General features: G+C 42.9%; 1 protein-coding gene across 14 annotated transcripts in view; it reads left to right on the top strand.

Moving 5' to 3' along the window:
• Positions 1–16994, top strand: part of MEGF11 (multiple EGF like domains 11) — a 255759-nt gene that overhangs the window by 211683 nt on the left and 27082 nt on the right. For all 14 annotated transcript variants that reach the window (XR_007206509.1, XM_048317360.1, XM_048317359.1 and 11 more), the window contains 5 exons: positions 5887–6033; positions 8596–8730; positions 11989–12117; positions 14960–15088; positions 15774–15902. Coding sequence is in view for 13 of the 14 variants with exons in the window: in XM_048317360.1 (XP_048173317.1) it covers positions 5887–6033; positions 8596–8730; positions 11989–12117; positions 14960–15088; positions 15774–15902 (669 nt within the window). In the remaining variant the exon portion in view is untranslated. The remainder of the gene's footprint in view (positions 1–5886; positions 6034–8595; positions 8731–11988; positions 12118–14959; positions 15089–15773; positions 15903–16994) is intronic.

The following is a 16994-nucleotide window of genomic DNA, read 5'->3' as shown; positions in this document are numbered from 1 at the left end:
AATTTGGAAAAAAAGAAATCAGTGAAAAAAAGTATTTGAGAACACTACAGAAGTTCATAGATAATGTGAGTGTGGCTGCTGTTCTCTCTGCTGAGTAGTTTCACTATATAAAAACAAAAATAGCTTATTTGCAGACTAGATGAGCAGCCATCAATTCTTAATGTTTCCATTTAATTTTATGAGAGATCCCTTTATGTTTTCTTCTATCTGCTGCCCTCCCCACACTGATTTTCTCATTCTTCAGCATTCTTCTTAAATGCTGAGCTATCAGGAATTGTGCTGTGGTGCTTCTGACTGGCTCTGAGTCAAATACTTCAGGGTTTGCCTCAGGTAGGAATAAATATAAAGATGCAAAAAGTGATAGAAAAGCATCAAGAATTCTTTGTGAACTCTTGTTCGTGCTCTGTGATAGCCCTTCTGAGCAGCTGATCCACAGCTTGAGCAGTTCTTTCTTCTGTTCTTAGTGAATTGTCTTTTACCTTTTAGAGACTGAAGCAGCGAAAGAGTCTCTGCTTAGGAAAACACATGGACCTAATCTCCAATACAATTGAAATAGAATTTATAGGGACAAGAGAAGTGTAACAGCAATAAGAGTAACAGGGAAAGAGAAGAGACTAGGGTTAAAGAAAACATGAATGTGTGATTATAGAAATCATTATCAGAAATAAATGTACAAATTAGGAGGTCAAGGCAGGATTCAGGGTGACCTTGGTGACCTCTGGCTCTGCCCCTGGGACAGCCACCTGGGCTGGGTGGGAGTTGGGATGCTGCCAATGGGATCACTGCAGGTGGGACAGTCCTGTGGGACAGAGACCAGAGGGAGGGTGTCCATGAGGGAGCAGCCCATTCCAGCGATCACATCCAGTGAGACATTCCCAGACCTGTTTCCAGTACCTTCAACTGCCTGCTGGCCTTCCTCACACCCACCCACCCAAACCAGCCTTGCAGCATCACCTGGAGGGTATTTGCTCGGTTGTGGGGCACCCTGTCAGCAGATACAAACCACCACTAAGGATTTATCCTGCCAGAGACACAAGCCACCAGCATTCCACATCAAAGCCAAGCATGACTCACCGAACCTCAGGCCTCCATGGCATTGCCTGCATAAATCCAGTGCCTATTTTTGCATAAAAAGCAGTTCTTTCCAAAGCTATTCAAATGCCAGAAATAAGAGATTATTATGACTTCACGTCATGTTGAAAGACAGGTGGAGGAGAGCACAATGTTTGTGTTGGATTCAAATGTCTGCTGAAATCATTCCTGTCATTCCTAATTGATGTTGCATCTGTCTTTAGACTGGGACTATTGAGGGGGAAAAAAAAAGCTGAAGATCTTATTCAGAGAAATAATTACAGTTATACACTGGTAGATGTAAAATTAAAGTACATGGGGGGGAAGGGAACTACATCCTATAATTTATCAAATTCCTATGTCCCTGAAAAATAATTAGATGCTGGGCAGCATGCAGGCACTGCTGCAGAGGCTACTGTCAGGGGGATTGCAGTGGTCAAAACTAGGCCGCTGGTTCTCATTTATTCCATCCATTTTTGCACTTCTATTGTGTTTGGAGTATTAGTTTCCAACTATCCAGAGACACAGCAGAGAAACAATGGCAGCTTTATTAGGAGCCAGAGATGTAATCCCCAAGCATAAGTGCAATTGCAGAAGCTGGAGAGGGGAAAAAAGGGAATTCTACTTCTGTCTGGCTTTTAGGAATTTCACCCTCCAAAGTCCTTCAGTGTGATGTAGTTACAGGCAGCACTAAATCTGCATTACTTTGACAAACTTTCTTGAAGCCAGTGAAGATTATTAATGGAAGCAGCCTGGGAAGGAGCTCTTCAATAGATGCCTCCCATCCCAGTTGTATGGCTTGGGGGGTTTTTTCCTCTACTTTTTCTTGCTCCTTTTCCTGATGCTTTTGTGGATGTTGGATTAATCCATCACAGTTTGATTTGTAAATTTGAATACAAAGAACTGACTTCATCTGGCAAAACTTGAAGCTGCTCCATGTAAGCCAGACACAGGTTTCTATCAACAGGTTCCCACTGACAGAGGGCAGGGTTAGATGGGATATTAGGAAGACATTTTTGGCTGTGAGGGTGGGGAGGCCCTGGCACAGGGTGCCCAGAGGAGCTGGGGCTGCCCTATCTGTGAAAGTGTCCAAGGCCAGGTTGGACAGGGCTTGGAGCAGCCTGGGATAGTGGAAGGTGTCCCTGCCCATGGCAGGGGTTGCAACAAGATGGGCTTTAAGGTCCCTTCCCATCCAAGCCATTCTGGGATTCTGTGATTCTCTTCCTCCTCTACCTCTCTCCCTGCTGCTTTCCTTTATCAAGATTATCTGCAGTTCCATGTTGGAAGATCCCTGCCCAACCCAATGGCTTCACCCTTGGGAAGTCTGGGCTGAGTTTCCCCAGATATTCCCCATGTCCCAAGCAGCAGCTGCTTAGCCACTTGGTCCTGGAGGGGCCCATGAGGAGCGTGAATTTTGAGTAGCTCTCCTGTGTGGTTGTCCCTTAGAACAGTGCAGTTGTGACTGCTCTGGTGGGCTGAGTTCAGCCCAGTTTGTGTTTTCCATAGCAATTCAGGCCCTTAGGGCTGGTTTTCCTCCCCAGTGTGTGTGCAAAGGAGGTTGGTGTGGGGAAAAGGGAGTGAAGCCGTTCCTGGGACTGTCAACTAAATGCCATGTACAGAGCAGTCCAAAGGGAATCCCACTGGAGAGCAGCCAGTGTTTGCAGAAATCCAATACCCCAAACCCGTGCTGCGCAATGGAGGTTTTGTGGCTGCTGTTTCACAGACTGAATTAAAGCCACAGTGGGCTCTGCATTTACCTGGGCTCTGCTTTACTGCAAGAGAGTGCAAATCTTTTGCCCACGTCCAGTAGATAACTACAATTTTATATAAGCTATGTGGATTTCGTTTACAATTCACCCCCAGAATATTGTTTAAAAAGGTCTTGGAAGTGTAATTTTATACCAGTGTCTGCAATTGTGAACCACAGCCTCGGGCTGGCAGATAATTCCCTGGTATCCGGGCAATAGAGTTTATGTATAGAACTGCTTCCTGCAGCTTCAAGGACTTCTTCTGATAGTTGTCTTTCTAATTTCTACACCATGCATGGGAAACCAGGACTTTGTTCATAAATTAAGAATCTGTGATTGTAACACAAGGTAATACAGGGGTGTGTCAACTTCAGCAATTTTTGTAGTTCTGGAAATTGAAAACTAATTGCTTATCAGAAAGGTTCATCAGCAAGTTCCTAAATAAATATTAAAGTTTTACATTACAGAATCTTGCTGCTTTACTGTCTCGGACTGTAAAGTAGCTGGGAGGGATGGACTCCCCCTTCACACACCGTCAAGTTAGGGAATTGTAAATTTAAGGTGCTTTTTCCAGCACAATTCCATAAGACTTGCATGTCCAGATGCAATTTTGACTTCTCATTTATATTTGAAATTCAATGTGTGTAGGAGCCTTCAAAAATGAAGTCTTCCATGAGAATTAACTTAGAGTAATAAGAAGTAGTAAAACCTGATTGCAGCACCATCTCGGTTGTCTTGTGGAAATGTATAAATAAATAAGGGCTGTAATGGGTGACAGTGGCTTCTGGAAAGTTTCCTTTTCTGCCTTTATATTTTGCTACAACAATCAGCTCCACAATGACTCATTGCCTTCGTTAGGAGAGGGAAGACATCCCTCATTACTCATTACCAAAGGAAGGACTTCGCTGCTGCAAGGAACAGCCCTGGCATTCTAATTCAGATACCTTCTACCGGAAAGGAGTCAGTGTCATTCTTACCCAAACTTTGTCAAAAGAGACAAGAAACAATGCTGTTTAATTGTCCCCGTTTGTAAATAGCCCATCCACAATGACAGAATTGTGATTTGAATGCTGCAATCGGGAGGAAAAATGCATATTTTTCTGTATTTGTGTCTGAATTTCAGTTCAGGGAGCTCACACAGAGACTCAAAGCTATAAATGATCATATCTGTGTATTTATAAATACAAACCACATTTATTTACTTACAATTTATTGCCTGGCTTTTTAATTACAGAGCACTGCAGATATATTACATAAATGCACACACAAAGCACTTGTTGTTTAAGTAATCCAAGAATATATTTGATTTCAAAGGGAGTGGGGAAGACTGTTTAAAATAATTGTTTTTCTTGATTTTACTAATACAAATATTCCTTGTCTCTTTTCACAGTCCCTTTTTCCAGATTTATTTACTTGAATATGAAGGAATTGAGCTTGTATTAAGTTTTTACTGTATTTTAATGTGGTTTTTATTAAGCTGTACAGAATGGTCTGTGCCTCTTTATAAATAAAGCTAAGATCATGTATTACTAGAAATCACATTTCAAACTGTACTTTTGCCAGACTTGGTTAAGATTTTCTAGGAAGGGACATTATAATTGTGTGATTAATCTTCAGAAAAGGGAAATTTTGGCTCTGCAGTATTTCTTACAGTATTAACTTCAGAGATTTATAAAACCAACTTGAAACTGCACTGTGTTTATAATGACTTTTAGCTGATTTAATAATCCTCAAAGTTTGGTGACTGTACAGATCACAGTTCCCCAAATGCAGTGCATTACCTGCAGCATCCAGATGAAGTTATCAGAGTTGGAGGGAATTACTTGGGATTGTGTTTCTCCAGAGTGCTGCATTAATCCAACCCCTGGCTGCGGATGGGGCTCCTGGAGCCCTGGGCTGCTTTGATCCCATTGTGCAGCGGGACATGTGCATGGATGATAAAGAACATCTCAGGGTTGGAAGCCCAGCTGGGATGTGTGGGTATCCCCCAATCTCAGGGCGAGGCTCCCGCTGGGGTCACATTTTTAGGAAAATATCCAAACCAGTCTCTGATTCATTTTTCCTGTTGTTGTCAGTGCTCCTGCCAGTGCCACTCCCTGCAGCTGGCACTGCTTAATGCCCCTCTTAGTTCATGATTCTGCAAACCCATCCAAGAAGCCCTTGATCATGCAAATAGCCCTGCTAATTGCAGGTATTGGTACTGCCTTATCCCAGAGGAGTGAGAGCCTCTCGGACACGGACACGGTGTGCAGGATCAGCAACTTCAATCACATTTGTATGTGACAAGCCATGGCACAAGGTTGTTTTTAAAAGTCATCAGTTTAAACAAAACCAGTTGAAACCATGCCAGAAGCTCCATGTTAAGTTTCCTGGCTGAGTGCTTCTTTTGGTGTTTCCAAGCTTTGCTTTTCATAATAATAAATATCAAACAACCACCCTGGGAACCACTGGAAGCTGGATTGGCAGGTCTCAGTCTCCATTTAATATGCAAATTCTCAGCCTGGGCTCACATATGGCCACTTGCTGGCTCAGAACTCCATTCATTCACACAGAGCTGGGGAGCTCTGGGTGGATGTGGGGTATGCGCACAAAACCCTAGAGCACTGTGCTTTAAGCCAGGAAGGGAACAGAACACAAAATAGAGCTGAATTTACTTGTGTTCAAGAATCCAAATACTGAACGTGTTTTTGCAAAATCCTGATTTTTCTTTTTATGGTCTTCCAATTCACAACAGGTAAGTAATCAGGCTTCAATCAACTGCCTATTTCCAGACCAGTTATTTGAGCTGTTTTGTGACTTTAAAGCAATTCCTGACCTTCATCTCTCAGATGACATGCAGAGTTTCTTTAGTGGTGCTGAGGACTGAACAGGCGCCCACTAACACCAACAGAATTCACCTCTCTGCCATTTTCTTAATTTTCACTTTATTAAGCAGATAAAAGAGGAGCTGTTTCCTTCCCAGACTCCCTCGCTGGCTCTGTGAGGCATCAGTCCAGCCAAGCATTTCTTTGATCAATGAGCAGAGTAAAAGTTGTGGGAAGCCTAACGTGTGGCTTTATGTCCTTAGGCATCCACTGTGACAACATCTGCACCCAGGGCCGCTGGGGACCCAACTGCTCCATCTCCTGCAGCTGTGAGAACGGGGGATCCTGCTCCCCAGAGGATGGGACCTGTGACTGTGCACCCGGATACAGAGGACCCCTGTGCCAGAGAAGTAAGATTTTCCATAGCTGGCAGAAGCAAGGCAGGTAGAAATGCTCCTTTATGACACCAGACAGACAAACCAACAATTTCTGAGCTGCTTTAGCTCATGACTTCCTAAGAGCAAAAGAGCCTAAAAAATGTTCCTTCATCAAGGAGTCAAGGCTCTCCTGCACTGAGTTGTGCCTTGTGTTTCTTCTTCTTATTTTTCACTGCACCTGGAGGTCACAGGTGACCTGAAAGGAGGAGCAACACCTTTACAAACCAAAGCTGGCAGGACAGAGGTTTTCAGTGAAGTCAGACCTATTAAACAGAGTCAGCCACCACTCATCACATAATGACAAGTGGATGAGCTTTGGCATCAAAATAACAAGGCAATGTTTTCTTACATGCCAGAAAAAGAAACATAGCAGCCCAAAATAGCTCCTATTTGATGCTCTGCTGCTACATAATAAAATGTACCAAGCAGATAAAAATCCTCTCATTTACTTTATCTGGAAAGCTGCATTTTCCCCATAGGGACCCTAATTCTCTGATCCAAACTACACCAGCCATCTTCCCATGTAAACAAGAAGTGAATTTGTCTTTCTTTTCTTCCCAGCATTTCTTCTTCCTGTAAGACATTCTGCATGCCCAGTTCATATATCCCCTTTGATTTCACTGGTTACACTTGACACCAGAACACACTCATCTCTAAAAATAATTTGTAGCTGACAGCTTTTATTTAAAGCCATTATAACGATGACCTCCAGCACTGTTGTAGTTAATGGCCTATAAGTATTTCCATTATAAACCCCAATTTCCAGGTGCTTCAGCATATCTGTGTAGCTGTAAAACCTCTCTCCAAGGCTAAAATGTGGTGCTCAGAGCTTCAGGGAGTTGGGGAAGAAAATGTTTTACAAATCTGAAACCTTAAGAGTGCAAAACTTCCAGAAGTTAATAGTTTCTGACCTTTCTGAGATGAAAAAAACCCAGCTTAGTTCTATCAGCTGTTGGCACAGAGGCTACAAGAGCAAACCTTGTCCCCCAAGCCCAGGAATCAGGCTGCTCCCTGAGGGTGTTTGCTAAGGATCTCTCCCCATTGGGAGAAATTTTCCTCCCCACTGGGGTGACAGCAGAGGGGTCCTGTGGATGCTTCTGGCGTTGCCTCTGTGAGCATATGGCCTGGGAATCCAGCTTGCTTCTACCTCTTCTGTGGGATTCAGGCTCAAGAATACCTGGTGAACAGGAGACCTTGCTAAGCTTGTTCTCAAAATCATCCGTATTTTTCTCTTGGAAATTCATTTAGAAACAGAATTTAGCTGTACAAGGCAGAGCTGAGGGTGATACTGAGGATGATACTCAGCCAACTTGTTCTGTCCATGTAATCAGGATTACATGAGACACTGGGATGGTTTAGTGCTTTTAAGTCTGCAGAAATGTCCCCAGGAATGATCCAGGTTGTTTTATAGCTACTGCATCATCAACCAACCTGTCAGCTAAGCTCCAGCTGGAAATGTGCAGTCGGGTAAGAGCCTGACACCCTCAGAGAACACACAATCCAAGAAAAAATTCTCATTTGCTGGAAAAACAGAACAGACATGATTTAGTAACCATTGAGCCAGAACTATAGAACAGAGAATCACAGGAGTAAAAATAAAAACACATAAAGTTATTTTTACTGCCACTTACTGCAATTTAACATTTCTTTGTGTTATCTATTGCAATGCATGTTTGGACAGTGGATGCTTTTTCACTCTACATGCTCTTAGAAGCAAAAATGTGCTTTTAGAAGAGATACTAAGCTGTAATCCTGACTCCATACCTGATGTACAAATTTTGTAATAATTTCAATCCAGATTTTAGGCAAAATAAGCACACAGCTCATGACAAGTTTACTCAGCTATCTGGGTTGATTACTGATGCAAATCAGATGATTTTGTGTGGTGTTACATAATTACAATTATTAGATTCTGTTCATCACTTGATGATTGTTGCTCCTGCCATGAAATGGATAAAATGACTGCCCTGGCTGAGCACAAGCATTGCACTAGATAGATTTGAAAATCAGCTTTTTTTTGTTTTGACATAAAATCTTGTTTCCTAATACACCTTCTCTGATTTCTTGGCTCAGTTTCACAATAGAATGGTGTTCTGAGTTTCTTGTTGTACGTGTGGGTGAGTGTTCCTTTTCCTTCCTATCCTAAAAGCTTTGGAATGTGTGTTATTAACCATATCTGCTGTGAGGTCTCAAACATCTTAAACTCCTGTTTTGTCAAAGAGTTCAGGTTAGAGAGACTCAAATGAGTGTCCTGAAAGAGAGAAGCTGCTGAGAACTCCGCTGTGGTATTAAACAGTCAAGGACTTCCATGAGGAAGGAAGGTGGGAATGTTTGAACACAGGAGCAGTTTTACCCAGAGCCTGCACTTTATTAGACATGGAACAACCCAACAGGCTTCATCATTTCAGCTGTCCACAAAACTGTGGTTGATAAATTAAGTAATACTGGTTTGGGATTAAGACAGAGAATTCTCAAGCTCTCAATGATGAGAAAACGTTGGAAAACCCATGACAGTTTGGTTTGTTCTGTTTTCAGTTTGCCCCCCTGGGTTTTATGGACACCACTGCAGCCAGCCCTGTCCCCAGTGCGTGCACAGCAATGGCCCCTGTCACCACGTGTCTGGACACTGCGACTGCTTGCCGGGATTCTCCGGCCCTCTCTGCAACCAAGGTACCACCCCCAGTGCCACTTCCCTTCCTGAGTGTCTGTAACTCTGCAGTGAGTCCCATCCCAAGATTCCTGCCTTTTTCCCTTGTTTCAGCAGTTTAGATCCCAAGAAAATCTTTACTCCGGAGGGAAAATGCAAACAGGTACTCAGTCACCCTCTTGTAAATACGATGTGCTCCTGGTTTCATAAATAAACCAGGTCTGCCACACTGGATTGAAATGACTGTGGAATGAGACACTTGCTGTAAATACATCAGCATCCAATGGGTATCCAATCATTTTTCTTGCTGCTCAGCCTGTCCTCACCTGATTGTTGATGGCACCTTCATGTGATCTTTGCAGCAGGATGTGGAGGTACCGGTTATGGTAAAGGCCAGCTCAGGTGCACAATCCCAAACACCCAGTTGTGCCAGAACCTCATTTACACTGTTCAGGACCTGGCTGGGAATAGCTAAAGCCATGGACACAAGTGCAGGAGGCAGGAAAGTTTGCAGTGAGGCAGAGAAGTGAGTTCATTTTCACAGGTGAGGAGGAAATTCAGCTCCCCCAAACGCCCATCACCTTTCTGTACCTTTGAAAGTTAGTCCACATTTAACTACAGATTTCATTTTCATCCTAAAAATACACACAAAATCATTCAGCCTTCTTCACTCTCAGTTGCTGCATACTGCAGTGGGTATTTTCTACACTTATTTAAAAGAGGTGATTCGTAGTGGCCACTGCCCCTGTGAAGTCACCATCCCTGCCAGAATTGAATGACACTTTCAATGACCTGCTTTTCAGTACATTGGGATTGCAGGCAGCACTTACCCAAAATCATTAAGCAGAGATTAAGTGTAACCATGTTTTCTTTTTCCTGTGCTGTACAGTCAACTAAACATTACACCAATTAATTTATTAAAATGAACATTTTTCAGTGAATTTGTCCATTTTATGTGAAATGTTAGCCAGATTTCAAAGCGTAAGCAAGTCTAATTATCCTCTTAAGAAAACTATTTTATTTTTGCTCAGATGTTCAGCACTTCTGGTTTTACTTTGAAATGTTGATCTATCCAGAAAATTAATTTTAAAATATTCATGTCCTAATTAAAATCAATTTGTGTTGCAGTTTGTCATAATGAGTTAGCATGTAACTTTATTTTGTAGAAAGAAAAATGCTAATTAATGTTTTCCATTAGAAAAACGTGAAATGAAGATTTCACTTTGGAATTTTCATCTCCTTGTGCCATTGGCAGCAGGAACATTCTTCCACCAGCAATATGTGCATGTGAGGAGCTGTGTAACCCCCAAAACTGCACAGGTTGACATGGTTGTGCCAAGGATTCCAAGTTGCAAACAACTAAACAGCTGTTTCATGAATGTCTTTCACAATCACAGAGCAAGATGGGTTGATAATAACTTGTTATCGCTGCTAGAACACACCTGACATCCCACAGGGACTTTGGGAGTCCCACTTCAGAGCTTTTCAAGCTAATTAACATCACAATCTGTGTTGTACAGTCAGGTTGCTCCTGAAGAAAGCAGCATTAAACCTTGTTTTACAGCTCTCTAAAAATGATTGAGACATTTAAAAAGTGCTTGGATTTGGATCTCACATCTTCACAAGAGTCACTCTGTCAGTCCACAACCAGGTTGTTTAAATTAGGGAGAACAACCATTTTGTCATCCCTCTGTGCTGACATTCCAGAGGGCATCATCCTATTTCCCAGAGACAAGAGGAGCTCCCAGGGGGGGATCCCCTCTGCCTGCTCTGCTTGTGTGCAACAAAGCACCAAAGTGTGACCTGGTTCCTTTGCCAGCAGATCTGCTTGGATCACAAATCTCGCACTGATCCATCAGTATTCCATATTGCAGTCCAAATCAGCTCCTCTTCTAAGGCCACCCTTCGAGAACCACATTTTTTGTACATATGAAACCCAGCCTTCGTCAAGGTGATGTTGCCTATCTCCATCTCAAAGATGCCATAAAACAGTGCCTGGAGCTGCTTTATACAGAGCATTGGAAGGGAATACTGGTGTGGCCTGTCCAAGAGCTGGGCTGACAGATCAGTTTTTGCTCTGGCTGTGATAGGAGGGCTCTGCTTTCCTTCTCTCTTTTGTGTATTTCTTCCATCATGACTGTGTATTGTGTTTAGTTTTATCTCTTTTCACGTAGGAACTGTTCTGTTTAGCACACAGTGTGAAAGCCAAACCCAACTCTATCCACTCCTACAGATAAGTCCACAGTCTACAGAAAGGCAAGCAGAAAACAATGCTCTGCTGTAGTAAGAGCAGAGTATGGCATATTATATAAAAGCCAATGAATCACAGCTCAGTATTTCAATCTGTGGCTGAGTCACAGTCTGGATAGATTGAGGTCACCTGCAGAGAATACTTTTGAGAAAGTGAGAGAGGCTGAAGTGCTAAAAGAGCTGCATAATTCAGGGAAGTGCGTTAATCACTTTTTTGACATTGCTATTATTTACCAGGATACAAGTCCAGTTCCATTTGTTACACTCTTTGCAAAGATGGACTGTATGTTTTATCTTGTTTTGAAAATACATCTGTTTTTGTCAAGGAACACAGCCAATAAGAGCCCAGAAACGAAACATTTCATTCGTTACTGAGCAGAGCTTTCCATCAACTTTAACGTTAAAGATTTCCAATAATTTGGTGGGAGGTTGAAGATCTACATGTCTATTAGTTTTCTGTCACTGTGCTTAGAATGTTAGAAGATGACTCTGGAAAAAAATTTAGAGTTTCTTTTCTTCCAGCTTCAGTTAGGGATAGGTGTTGATTTTGTTAGGGCGCAGCACACCTGTTTAATAGCTCTCAGTCAAACATGTATGTAACATATATATATATAAAAATCCTCAGGAACCAGATCAATTTCTTCCAGCCACGCATTTGTGGGTGCTACTCCTTGAATTCTCCTCAGCTTTCCTGTTCTCTTCCTCTCCCAATGATCCCTTTTCTCTGTTTTGTCTCTCCTCTTTTTATCCTTCCATACTGCCCTTCAATTTTTGCAATCTTATTACTATATTAGCTCCATTTTCCAGCAGAAAAATGGATTTTGATATGACTTTTTCCTATTGTTTTTATGCCTGGGATGCAAGCAAAATGGTCTTGAATACTTTCTGCCTGTTCCTGCTTTCTGGAGGAATTTTGCTTCATCAAAGAAAAATTTTGTAATTAATTTTATGTCTAATTGCTAAATGTTGAGTCCTGTGATTTCCTCCCAGTCCTTTTGAAGAGCCTGCAGTAAACTGCCTTGTGTTTTCAGTGTGTCCTAGTGGGAAATACGGGAAGAACTGTGCCGAGGTCTGTCAGTGCACCGAGAACGGGACCTGCAATCCCATTGATGGATCATGCCAGTGTTTCCCAGGCTGGATAGGGATGGACTGCTCCCAGAGTAAGCAAAGGGGTTTTTTCCACCTCTGCTTTCAAAGATTGTATTTTTGTGTTTGTTTAGTGCTTTCTGAAAGTTAAAGACAGATTCTGGGGAAATCCCTGTTGTATTACAGCCAGTGCCTTACTCTCTTTAGAGCTGATTTCTTTTAATTAATCTAAGTTAGCTTTGGATTGAATTAGTTTCTGCATTTGGAGTTTGCAGAAGCCAGGAAAGGGAGGTCACAAGCTCTTATCAGAAAAGAAAGCTCCATGCTCCCTTTTAATTTCTAGCTGGATTCCTTTTTATTTATTTTTTTGAAATCGTTTTCTTTCAGCTATTACATTTAGACATTATTAACCAGTAAATGTTTTCCTGTACTAAATCCCCAGAATTCAGAAATTAGGCAGCTGAAATACTTCTATTAAATGTAATTTAATTGTAAAAGTCAGTGTGGCCTTGTAGGGATGGAGGATTTCTTTCTGAAAATTGCCCAGGTAGAAGATTGGCATTTGCTGATCCCAAAGTGTCATTTCCTGCGAGCATCCCTTAATTGAAGCTAGATCACAGAGGGAGGCAATATCCGATCATTCAGAAATGTTACTTCATATTCAGGATACAACTAGCATATTAGACAGCATTCCAGAGTAAAATATATTAAACTCCAAGTGATAAAGCAGGAATCGGATAAAAACAGACGGCTGTAATTTTGCTTTTATTGTGTGTCTTCTGCAGGCAGAATATTGCTGTCAGTCAGAAACAGAAAAAAAAGAAAAGAAAAGACAAGACAGAAAGCTGCACATATTCCTCATTATATTTGGCCATGTAATTGAGAAAGGGCTGTTAGTGTCTGTTAACCTTGAAAAAAGACGGTTTTCCTTACAGAGCAAGGCAGGCCAGGTCAGCAGAACCAGTTTAGGAGGCAGGACCTGGCCGTGGCTCTGTGTTTTGGATGAGCAGAGGGGACGTGGCTGTTTGCTCAGTTACTCCTTGCACACAAAGTGAACCTCTCCCAAGGCGACCCCGTCCCACTCCAGGCTCCTGTGGGCACCTGGCCTCCCCTCCCGGGCTATTTCCATCCCTGGCTCCGGTTAACCTGGAATGACCCCAAGCCAGAGCTGCACAGGAGATAATTTTAGCTCTGACTCCAGACCAGTTCTGGATTCGCTAACAGCCCCTGCAGCTCTGCCTTAGACAGGCATTGGAAAAGTATTTCTAGTTGCTTATAGCACAAACACTTCAGGCCAAATCCTGCACAGCTTTACATTGTGTGAGTCCAGTGACCTTTTGTTTGATTTATGTCATGGCAGAGTTTCTTTGGCCGTTCATTCTGGCTTTAGAGGTGTCTGTCAAATGCCAGAAACTTCCATTTATCATCCATGAAGCCATTGGCATCCATGGAAATAGGCCGGGTATCTGTACTTTCAGGTTTCCTGGGAACTGTGCCTTATTAATTCATGTCTTTAGCAGGAAGCAATGGAAAGTGCTTTTTAAAGCAAAAATATAGTTGTTATATTGAAGGGCTATCATAATTTCAGATCTTTTAGTCTGGCACTAATAACTGTAACTTACTGCATTCCTTTTTGGAGGGAGGCTTAAAATAACTTTTTAAAATGTATTAATATTGTACTTGTTGAAATATAAAATAGACCCAGAGATTTTAATTTAATATTAGCCCCAACAACAAAAGCAATCTGAATTTGTGGATGGGAATTCATACTGGAAGAAGTTTTCTTTACATTTTTACATGATTGGAGTAGCACTCTGTGCTTCAAATGAATGTGGTAATTTTAGTGGTTGATTGCATAGCAAAGTAAACCTGAATAGCTGGGCGTTATTATGCAAGAATTCCAGAATGTCAAAAAGAAAATTAAATTACCTCCATATATTGCAACCCTGCCTAAATTGGCTTCACATATAATGCCAGAGAGGCAGGGAGAGTGGCCAGAGAACAGAGTGGGGTCGTATCAAGGGTCACTGGTTCTCAGTGCAGCAAAGACCTGATCCTGCTTCCTGCCCTACAGAGGGGATCATGGAATCACAGAATCCTGGGATGGTTTGGGTGGGAAGGAACCTTAAAGACCATCCAGCCCCACCCCCTGCCATGAGCAGGGACCCCTTCCACTATCCCAGGCTGCTCCAAGCCCCTGGCCTTGGACAATTCCAGGGATCCAGGGGCAGCCACAGCTTCTCTGGGCACCCTGTGCCAGGGCCTCACACCCTCACAGGGAGGAATTTCTTCCCAATATCCCATCTAACCCTTCCCACAGCGGGAAGCCATTCCCCTCTGTCCTGTCCCTCCATCCCTTGTCGCAAGTCCCTCTCCAGCTCTCCTGGAGCCCCTTTAGGCCCTGGAAGGGGCTCTAAGGTCTCCCTGGAGCCTTCTCTTCTCCAGGTGAGCACCCCCAGCTCTCCCAGTCAGGTTCCAGAGCCAAGGGGCTCCAGCCCCGGGAGCATCTCTGTGGCTTCCTCTGGACTCACTCCAGCAGCTACAAATCCTTCTGATGTTGTTCCCCAGGGCTGGAGGCAGCTCTGCAGGTGGGGTGTCACCTGAGTGAGGCAGAGGGGCAGAATCCCTCCATCGACCTGCTGGGAGAAATCCCTGTGCCAGGGCTTGACAGCATGGGAGAGGTTACAGGGTGGCACCAGGGTTTGCAGAGCAATTGGTGGTTTGGAAGGACCGGCCACTGTCCAGGAAGGATTGGTCACTGTCTGTGAAGGACCTGTCACTGTCTAGGAGTCAGCAGTGCGAGGTTCTGCTGGTGTCTCACAGGTTCTCCCTTTATTGTTGCTCCTCCACAGCATTAAAACAGTATCATGGCTTTTTTTTTTATTGTCAGCTGAAAAATGTGTTCTATTTTCATAGCTTGTCCCACTGGGTTTTGGGGCCCTGATTGCTTTCATTCGTGCAACTGCCACAACGGAGCACTGTGCAGCCCCTACGATGGAGAATGTAGATGTACCCATGGTTGGACGGGGCTCTACTGCACTCAGCGTAAGCCTTTCAGAGACAGGGAATCTGTCAAAGTATGTGCTGCTACCTCGTGTCTCTTTCAAGTATTGCAGTGTTCCCTGGAAAACCACATGCTCTTTCCTCCTGATAACCTCACATCACCCCAAAGAAAATAGTCCTGAAGCTTTCCAAGGTTTTTTATGCCTTTGGCGCTTGGTAAAGGAGGGGGAAATAATTTAGATTATTGATTCATTGTTAGAATTTGCACAGTCAGTGTCCCTGCTCGTTAATGCCCCAGTATTTGTGGTCTGATTTAGGAAAATGTTAGAGGTTTGTCACCTTAGTGCCAAATTACCAGTATGAAAGAGGAAATCTGGTGAGCCTTTTAAGAAGGTTCTTTCACTTGCAAGTAATTGATTGATCCTTGATCTTCCAGAGAGTTTCTGTTTAGCATCTTCTTTCACTTCCGGAAAATGTGGTTTGTATAGATGGGTCAAGTTTTCATTCTTCTGAAACACTTAAGAGGCAATTCTGTAAAGATGAGAAACATTACTTCAAGAAAATTGGCTGTCACTATCTCTGCATTTAGACCATCAAATAAATGTCATGAAACATACAGAGGCTGAAAATCCATAGATTTGTAAACCCACATACTTCGTGCTGATAACACATCTGAGTTTGGGTTTCAACTTATTTCTTACTCTTTCCTTGTTCTAATTGCTGAAAGGTTGCCCAGCTGCTTTTTATGGAAAGAACTGTGCCAATGTGTGCCAGTGTCAGAACGGAGCTGACTGTGACCACATCACTGGGCAGTGCACATGCAGGACGGGATTTACAGGCAAACAGTGTGAGCAGAGTAAGTACCAGTGACCTCAGTTCTCTCTTTCTCCAGAAAGGGGGGTGTATTTCAGAATTCTTGCACAAACAGGCTCTTAGATGAGGTGTTGATGTCAGGAGGATGGTGACTCCAGGCACCTTATGTAATCCATAGGGAAGAGAGGATGCCTCTGGAAAACTGGATGGTCTGAGCATAAAGAAATTCAGTGAATCCCTGCAAACTGGGCCTTTCATTCCCAGACTAAATTTAGGTGACAGAAGGCAAATCACTGCAGTCAGTGCTGATTAGATAGGGCCTTCCCAAACAATTTGTACCTAATTAATACAAAAGCAGCCCTAAAGCTGCCTCAGGCCTTGTTAGTGCTGTTGAGAGCAACAGCTCCAGGTTTCCCAATGCATGAAGACAGCCAGAAGGGTTAAAAGAAATAAGTCATTTCTGCTCTCTGCCTTCCAAGGAATACTGGGGATATGGGGCTTTCCCACAGAAGTTATGATGTAGACATGGGCCAAATAAAGATTCATCTTTACAATGAAAGCAGATCAAGGAAATCAAGGTTGCTTGCCATTTTGGGAAGGGTCTGTGTGTAGCTTGAGCAGTGAGCAAGTGTTTCTCAATGAACTTCAGTTACCTTGCAAGGGTTCTGGAATTTCTTGCTGGAATTGTTGTCCATATCCCACTGGAATATTTAGCAGGCTGTGCCAAATACCTTCTTTAAAGAACATGGAATGAGGGTCATGGAAACTGGATGTGCTGCAGCTGAACAATTACTTGTTTGTCCAGTGCAGTAATTCACAAGGAAAATTCTCACACACTTTCTGGGATTCTAAACACAGGTGATATTCATCTCACCTTCCCAAGGCATGAAGTCCACAGGGTTCCCTTCCTTTTTTTTGGCAGTAAGGTAGTTCAGTAATATTCCTGCTAGATTTGCAAGGGAAGGCTTTTTAACTGTAGCTTGCTATGTGGCTCTTTATGGAAGTATTTGTGCATGTAACTCAGTTCATAAATATGTTTTTGCACACACTTGCATTTAGCAAAGTGAGTATCTCAGGGCCAAATTTCTGTGCTCTGGGGGGTATTGCACACAGCACCACTGTAACTCTGTAAGTG

The sequence above is a fragment of the Corvus hawaiiensis genome, chromosome 13 (assembly GCF_020740725.1).
Source record: "Corvus hawaiiensis isolate bCorHaw1 chromosome 13, bCorHaw1.pri.cur, whole genome shotgun sequence".
Lineage (NCBI taxonomy): Eukaryota > Metazoa > Chordata > Aves > Passeriformes > Corvidae > Corvus > Corvus hawaiiensis.
The sequence above is the reverse complement of the archived record's forward strand: the minus strand, read 5'-3'. Positions and strand labels throughout refer to the sequence as shown.